The sequence below is a fragment of the Epinephelus lanceolatus genome, chromosome 22 (assembly GCF_041903045.1).
Source record: "Epinephelus lanceolatus isolate andai-2023 chromosome 22, ASM4190304v1, whole genome shotgun sequence".
NCBI lineage: Eukaryota > Metazoa > Chordata > Actinopteri > Perciformes > Serranidae > Epinephelus > Epinephelus lanceolatus.
In genome coordinates, this window is record NC_135755.1 from 3,911,218 (window position 1) to 3,919,308 (window position 8,091).

Below are 8,091 nucleotides of genomic sequence, written 5' to 3' on the forward strand. Positions count from 1 at the left end.
ATTGGAACAGACTAACAAGTGTCCCCAGGTGATCATTCATTAACCCTCAGCAGACTGAGGAGGGCTCAATTACTGTGATCATTTTAACACTCTCTAATGTTGTTGGACAGTTTTACCAAATGTATTGATGAACAGTAGAAGCAGTGTAACTCTGAGTCCAGCAGAGGGCGATGTTGACTGTAATTCATATGTTACACAGTGTGACAGTGAATGCACCATGTGTCTCTAGAGAGAGAAAAAGAGAGAGAATGATAGATGGGTGAGGGGCTCCTGGAAAGGAGGAGGGTGGAGGGAGGGGGGCAGAGTTCAAGAATGTTGTGCGGGCCTGCAATGTCCTATAACGCCTTCGAGAAGGCAGGGGGGTGAAGAGGCAGTGTTCAGGGTGTGTGATGTCCGTAATAATGCCCGTGGCCCTCCGGATGCAGCGGGTCCTGTAGATGTCCTGTAGTCTGCGGAGCTTGGTGCCGATGATCCTCTCTGCAATCTTGATAATCCGCTGGAGAGCCTTCCTATGCAGCCAGAGTACCATGCTGAGATGCAGTACGTAAGGACTGACTCAATGGCTGACCTGTAGAAGCTCACTAGCAGCTATTTTGGGAGGCATGCCATCTTCAAGCACCTCAGGAAGAGGAGCCTCTGGTGTCCTTTCTTGACTGTCACCATGGTATTGACGGTCCAGCTTAGGTTGTGGCTGATGTTGACTCGGAGGTACTTGAAGCTCTGCACGACTTCCACTGCCTCGCCATTGATGTTAATGGGGCGATGAGTGAAGGACTTCTGACTCCTCCTGAAATCCAGGATCATCTCCTTTGTCTTTGCTGCGTTGAGGATCAAGTTGTTTTCACAGTTCCAGCTCACCAGGTTTGCAACCTCTGTCCTGTAGGCAGCCTCGTCGTTTGACGTGATCCTGCCTACTACGATTGTGTCATCTGCAAACTTTATGATGGTGTTGGCCTCATTGGTGGGTTTGCAGTCGAGTGTGTAGAGGGAGAAGAGGAAGGGGCTCAACACGCAGCCCTGTGGTGCACCAATGCTCAGGGTGATGCTGGAGGAGACTTGTCTCCCCATGTGCACGGTCTGTGGTTAACCGGTGAGGAAGTCGAGGACCCAGCTGCTCAGGTGTGTTGAGGCCCAGGAGGTCCAGCTTGGTGGCCAGTTTGTGGGCGGGGGAGTTGGTGGCGTTAAAGACGGAGCTATAATCAATGAATAGCATCCGCACATAGCTGTCCCTCTGCTCCAGGTGTGTCAGGGTAGTGTGGAGAGCTAGTGACACTGCATCCTCAGTCGACCTGTTTGCCCTGTAGGCAAACTGGTGTTGGTCCAGGGAGGGGGGGACGCTGTTCTTCAAGCGTGTCAGTATGAGACACTCGAAGCATTTCATCACTACTGGTGTCAGGGCCACTGGCCGATAGTCATAAAGAGGCCTGATAGCTGATTGTTTTGGCACAGTGATGATTGTTGCTGACTTGAGGCATGTGGGAACAGAGGCCTGCTGCAGGGAAATGTTAAATAGATCCGTGAGCACTGCTGTCAGCTCCCCTGCACAGTGCTTCAGAACCCGGCCTGGTACTCCGTCAGGTCCAGTGGCCTTGTTGGAGATGATGTGCTGCAGGGTCCGTCTCACCTCGTGGGGGGTCAGCACTAGTGGTGAGGGTCCCTGCTGTGCCCTCGTGTTGTAACTGCTGTCAGTGCAATCAAACCTGGAAAAAAAGCAGTTCAGGTCGTCGGGGAGGGATGAACTTTGGGCATGTGTGGAGCTGGTGTTGTTGCTGTTGTAGCCGGTAATGGTTTTGATACCCTGCCAGACACATCAGGAGTCAGAGCTGCTGAAATGCTCCTCAATACGCTTCTTGTCGCTGTGCTTTGCCTCCCTGATGCCTTTCCTCAGTCTGGACCTTGCTGTTCTATAGGCCTCTGCGTCACCTGAGTGGAAAGCAGTGTCCCGGGCCCTCAGCAGACTAATCACAGCACGGTTCATCCATGGCTTATGGTTAGAGAGTGTCCGTACTGTCTTCCATGTGGTGACACTGTCCATGCAGAAGGTGATGTAATCCAATATGGATGTGGTGTAAGTGTTGAGGTCTATATGGTTAGGTGCAGACTGATGTGGTTGGACCGACCAAGGTGGGGGGAGGAGGATGCTTTGTAAACCTTTTTGCAATGTTACAGCAGACCTGGTCCAGAATATTATTTCCTCTAGTCGGGAAATCAATAAACTTATAAAAATTTGGCATCACAGTCTTCAGGTTAGCGTGAATAAAGTCCCCTGCTATTATAAACACGTCATCTGGGTGATTATTTTTTAGTGGGTGGATAGCGTTGTGCAGACTGGCCAGCGCTAACTTAATGTTTGCTTGCGGGGGTATGTAAACAGCAGTGAGAAACACCACAGTAAACTCCCTTGGCAGGTAGAATGCTCTGCATTTCACTGTTATGAACTCTATGGGGAGCAAAACGTCTCAATAATGTCAGTGGAGGTGCACTATGTGTTACTCATTAGGTTATTAGGTACAGCTAAGTGAAACTGATGCAGTCTAACAGTCCTGTAATAGTCATGAAGGATGTAATGTTCACATGATGTTGATTAACCTTGATGATGATGATGATGATGATGATGATGATGATGATTGTGCTGCTGTTGAACTGCACTGAGTTACAATGAGAGGTGTCTCTAATATTTTGTCCAGCCCGTATCAATCAGCTCAATAACATAACAGGAACATGAAATGACACATGTATATTCTTCAATAAGCTGAGCTGTATATAGCTGTAGATATCTCATGGATTTGACAACTTATTTCTAATAAACATGTTCATATGTTATTAAAGTGAACTGTCTGACTAAATGAGCTGTTCAACGCGTCACAGAGACAAGTCACGTCTGAAGTAGGAAGACTTGAACTTTCAGTTCTCTTCCTGGTGTGATGTCATGTCCTTGAGTAACCCCAGATGTGAGCTCCACCCACTCAGACAAAACCAGCCCTACCAACCATTTTTCAGCCAGTTCACTTCAGACACAGGACTCAACCAACAGACAGAAGCTGCAGCAGCAGATAAAGATCCTCTCAGCTCTCATGGCTCCATTCCTGCTCCTGTTGTTCCCTCTGTGTGCAGCAGCTTCTGGTAAATATCAGCTTTTATTGTGAAGAGATTCATGGAGATATTATTTCTGACCTGAGTAATGAAACAATGTCTTGTTCTAGAAAATGTTTTGACTGTTTTTGTGAGGAGTGTAAATAATAATAATAATAATAATATATACACCACATATATATTGTTGGATGTGTAGTTAATAAGTGTTGTAACTTTGTCAGTGACTTCAAACACAATCATCATGATCATACAAACTGTTTCACGCTGCACAGTTTGGAGAAAGGTTTGTAGAGGAGAGGTGAGACAGGGGGAGGAGCATCAGGCTGTGCTGTGCTGTGATTGGCTGAATGATGACAGAGTTGAGGTGATGACGTATCAGATGAACCTGTGGTTAAACACAAGCAGAGTTTTTGGTTGAAGTGTGAAACAGTGAGATCAACTCAGAGAGATGTTTATTAAAGACACACTGAATGAACTGAATGAAGTTTAAGTGCAAAGTGCAGTCCAAATGTTAAAGCAGCTTCATGTGTCCCAACAAATCTGACACTATCAAGTGTGTGTGTGTGTGTGTGTGTGTGTGTGTGTGTGTGTGTGGAGAGACCTCTTGTTTAAACTCTCTGTACTTTACAGATGGAAACACTTTTTGACTCTGGATGGTTATTATTGTTTTTCAGACCAACATGTGACAGTGCACCCTGGAGATGACGTCACTCTGAGATGTGAGGCTGCTGATGTCTCCATCTTAGTTGTAGAGTGGACCAGACCTGACCTGGAGCCACAGTACGTCCTCTTTTACAGAGATGGACGCTCAGACCCAACCAAACAGCATCCATCCTTTACAGGCAGGGTGGAGCTGGTGGACAGAGAGCTGAAGGACGGAGACGTGTCTTTAACTCTGAAGAATGTGACCAGCAGAGACTCTGGAACATACGAGTGTCGAGTTGTAGCAGGTGGATCAAGACACAGCAAGAGAGCCATCATTAAGACTGATCCAATCAGAGTCATCTACCTGGAGGTTACAGGTGAGTGTGTGGAGCTCAGTGTGTGTGTCTGTGTATCAGGTTGGAGCTGCAGTTTATTCCTGAGAGTCAAACATCAGAAATACACAAGACAAATGAAGGCTGTTCAACTAATCACACATTTACTGACTCTGATTTATTTAATCTGCAGATTCAGAGGATGGAAACTTCCCTCATCTATACATTGGACTGGCAGCAGGAGGTGTTGCAGTGCTTCTTGTAGCTGCTGCAGTGTTTGTTGCTGTCTGGAGATATAAGAGACGTAAGGACCAAAGATCAGCACAGTCTGCTGCTGATGAAGAAGGAAACCTGTAAACCATGTTTACCTCTGCTGTTTGAGACTGTTCACCATGATGGTCTGTTTCAGCCAATCATGTCTCTCCTCCATGAATCACTACCTCATCATGTGCACTGAATGTGAACAGAATCTCTCAGGTTTTACTGAAAGATCTGCTCATATTTTATTTTTTATACATTATTTAAATTTTCATTTTGGGTGAATCCTGTTGTTTTGTGTAACGTATGTAGAGACATTTCACTCCAGTAAATAATTCTCCCTCCATGAATCACTACCTTTTGGTGGTGGAGGGTTTGTGTTAGGGTTGGGCGATAATACGGTATCCCGCGGTATCTAAAAATAGCAACGGTATCAGTTTCATTACCGTCATTAAAAAAATCTGCCGCACATAGGCCTATAGGGGCCTGATATAATATTACATATAATTTATCTAATGCTTATATAATAATGAGTGTTTGTCCAGCACCTGTGTATGTGTGGTTGAGTTTTCAATTTAATACTAATTACAATTTAAAACTAATAATAGGCTTTAATGTTTCTCTTATAACTGCCCTTAACTGTTGTCAGGAGATGATGTGGCGCACCTGAAATAGTTTGACCAGTTAAACTTCTGACTGAGAGCTGGGAATTTCTGACCTCCGAGTACAATAATAAACCACAACTACCTCTGCTAAAATGTCAGGCTTTATTTACGTGAGTGTTTGCTGGAAGAATGGAGTGTTTGTAGCGACTTTTATTTGCATAAAAGAGCAGTTAAAGGAGTTCGTTTATAGGAGTTTGAGGTGGCGCCATTTTGTGCCACAAACGTGACGGAGAGGTGTTAAGTGTTTAAGGGCTCCTGCACACTGTGAATATTTCAAAAATATATTGTTTGTAATTAAGATGCACTTTACTTAATATGGACTTGGTTAAAACTTAAAGATTAAAACAGTTCATTGAATGTTGATTGTTCATGATGTGATGAAGTGTGTTTCCTGCTGAAATACATCGGTAAAACATGTAACATAAGTATTACATAATATTTTATTTCAGTGGCCTGTAATTATTATAGAAGTTTAGTGAAGGGTACAGCATACTGTATTAAAGGGGACATTTCATGTCATTGAGTTACACTTAAGGTGAAGAATAATTTAAGCAGTTATATACTGTGAGAAATGTACTTTAATGTAAAAGTCAACAGTTTGTGTTTACCACAGAAATTGTAAATGGATGCTTTAGTGAAACTGTAAGAATTGTGAGATACTGAAAGTCATGGACTTACTTACTAACGGCTTGGCACCCATCTACCTCTCTGACCTGCTGGAACCCTATGTCCCTCCAAGGTCCCTCAGGTCCTCTGATCAGCTTCTCCTAGCTGTCCCTAAATCCAGGCTGAAGCTCAGGGGAAATCGGGTTTTCTCAGTGGCAGCTCCAAAACTTTGGAACGAGCTGCCTCTGCATGTTCAGCAAGCCCCCATTCTGCAGGTGTTTAAATCACGCCTCAAGACACATTTTTATTCTTTGGCTTTTTCAAACACAGCCTGAGTGATTGGTGTTCTTCATATGAGTGTATGTGAGTTGTTACCTGTTTAATTTTCTTTTACTTGTAAAGCACTTTGGTTTCAGCTCTGTTGTTTAGCTTGCGGTAGCAGGGGCGAGTCAATGAATGAGTTAATGGAGACGATGAGTCAGTAAAAAGAATCTCACGTTTCAAACGATTCGTTCATGACTAATTGCTGCTAAGGTGTTCATATGTCCAAATGGCTTGGTTATTTCTCTGTGTTTTATGATGTTAGATGTGCTGTTGCACTGTTGTAATGTTGGTAAGGTTTGAAGCAGTAATTAGCCTGCTTGTGTATTAGCCCAGTGTTGAGCTAACTGAGTAGCCTAGCTGGCTTGCCGGTGCCATTGTGATTGTGGATGCACTATTAATGTGGTTTCTGTGTGAGGCTAAAGTAATAGTGGCCACTGTCACAGTTTGTATGTAGTGAAGTACTCACATAGAACATATGCAGAACATATTTGATAATGTATAAATGCCTTTAGTTAATGCTGGGTATTTGACCGAGGTGAAGTTAGTTTGACGTTGGATATTCAACGGATATTCGGATATTCATGCTTGCCAGCTTGTCCTCCTCACGTTTCTTCCGTCCTTCTGCGTGCTGACATGGGATGTATCCCTCCTCTCATTGGCTGATGCTCTTTGTCAGTCATATCAGACCTCTCCAGTTTTCTAGCATGCCAGATATCCAGTCCCAGTCTCAGATGAGGGGACGACTGGCTCGGAGGCTTGTTCACACATGAGGGCAGTCTACCTGCCGACTCACCTCCGACCCAACGTGGCTCTCAAGATCCTCGGTGACGTCAAAATCCCGGTGAAAATTGTGTAATGTGAACTAGGCTTAAGGCACACCTCTTTATAAATGGGTTTCATGCTCTTTCTATTTTATATGAATGTTTTAAACAAACTCCATTTGTTTTTTGCTGAAAAAAAGTCTATTTTCATCAATAGCTTTCACGTTACATTATTTGACATTATGCACTCTTAAGCTGCACCGTGTACAGTTTCTCACTCTGCCAGTGAAGAGCTTAAATCTGATCGATGACTGTGTGTTCCCTGACTGTAGCGGTCAATATCTCAACTCACCTGTTTTAAAGGGTGAATCCCAACAAGTACTGTAAATATAAAGACATTTTTGTGGAGTAAATAGTTCTGCTTGTGTGCCTGTTGATCATGAAAGCTGTGCTGTGTGTAACACTAGTAAAGCCTCCCAGAGCAAACTGGTCCCAAATATTAATGTATTTTTTATCAATAAATAATACTAAAAACAACAAGTGCTGAAAGCTACTGAGCCTCCAGTGTTTCTAAATCTCTTCATCTGAAGCCTTTAATCAATAACACAACACTGAGGAACAGAAGACATGTTGACTTCATGTCACTGATGACATGTTACAGTGTATGTGTTACTGTAACAGCTGATCATTGAGGTTTTTAAGGCCAAACAGCTGCTCAGTGTCATTAATGTGAAAGAAGTGATGTTGTTACAGTGTATGTGCAGAATGAGTCAGACAGGAGGCCTCGGCTTTATATCATGACTTTTAAACAATGTGCTGAAGAAAACTTAAATGTGTTTAACTGAAGCTCTGTAACTGACACATGAAGCTGACCTGTCTGGACCTGTCACTGTAAACAGACATGATTAAATGGAGGTTAATGCTGCTGCTTAGAGTGTTCACTCTGCCCCTCCCCCACCATCTCACTCTGAGACAGGAAGTGGTTTCACTTCCTCCTCATTGTCCGTCAGTAGAGACTGACCTCAGCTTCTCTCTTACACAGTGTTCGTGACCAAGAACAGGAAGGTGATTAAAACTATAATGAGAATAATATTAATAATAATAACAAGTGAGAAAAAATAAATAAGTAAAGTAAGATAAAAGAGAGGAGAAGAAAAACAAGTAAAAAAAGAAACAAAAACAGACTAACACAAAAACACCCACACAACGTCAACAACACAAAATATAGCATCGGGACTCATCAAATATAGTGACTAAATCATAACCTACTAAGAATGACTGTGCCCAGTTATTTCAGACCATGCCAAACCAGTCAAGCCCCTCTGAAGGGCATGGGTCCCATCTTCCCCAGTATAGTTCAAAAAAGGGTTCCAGATATTTAAAAATTTGAATGGTTTGTTTTTCAGC

At 43.4% G+C, this 8,091-nt stretch overlaps 1 protein-coding gene across 1 annotated transcript; it reads left to right on the forward strand.

Annotated features, from left to right (window-relative positions):
- Positions 1-2,577: 2,577 nt before the first annotated feature.
- Positions 2,578-7,807, forward strand: LOC117245984 (sodium channel regulatory subunit beta-3-like). Its single transcript, XM_033609626.2, has 4 exons — positions 2,578-2,629; positions 2,941-3,123; positions 3,768-4,115; positions 4,264-7,807. The coding sequence occupies exons 1-4, from the start codon at positions 2,578-2,580 to the stop codon at positions 4,425-4,427; spliced, it is 747 nt and encodes a 248-aa protein (XP_033465517.2). The 3' UTR covers positions 4,428-7,807.
- The last annotated feature ends 284 nt before the right edge of the window (positions 7,808-8,091 follow it).

Bases quoted from the DNA above. Each gene is read 5' to 3' on its own strand.
- LOC117245984 (XM_033609626.2), top strand. From the start codon at position 2,578: ATGTTGATTAACCTTGATGATGATGATGATGATGATGATGATGATGAT. The intron at 2,630-2,940 runs GTGCTGCTGTTG...CATGTCCTTGAG, and splicing joins TGATGATGATGATGATGATT to TAACCCCAGATGTGAGCTCC. The intron at 3,124-3,767 runs GTAAATATCAGC...ATTGTTTTTCAG, and splicing joins TCTGTGTGCAGCAGCTTCTG to ACCAACATGTGACAGTGCAC.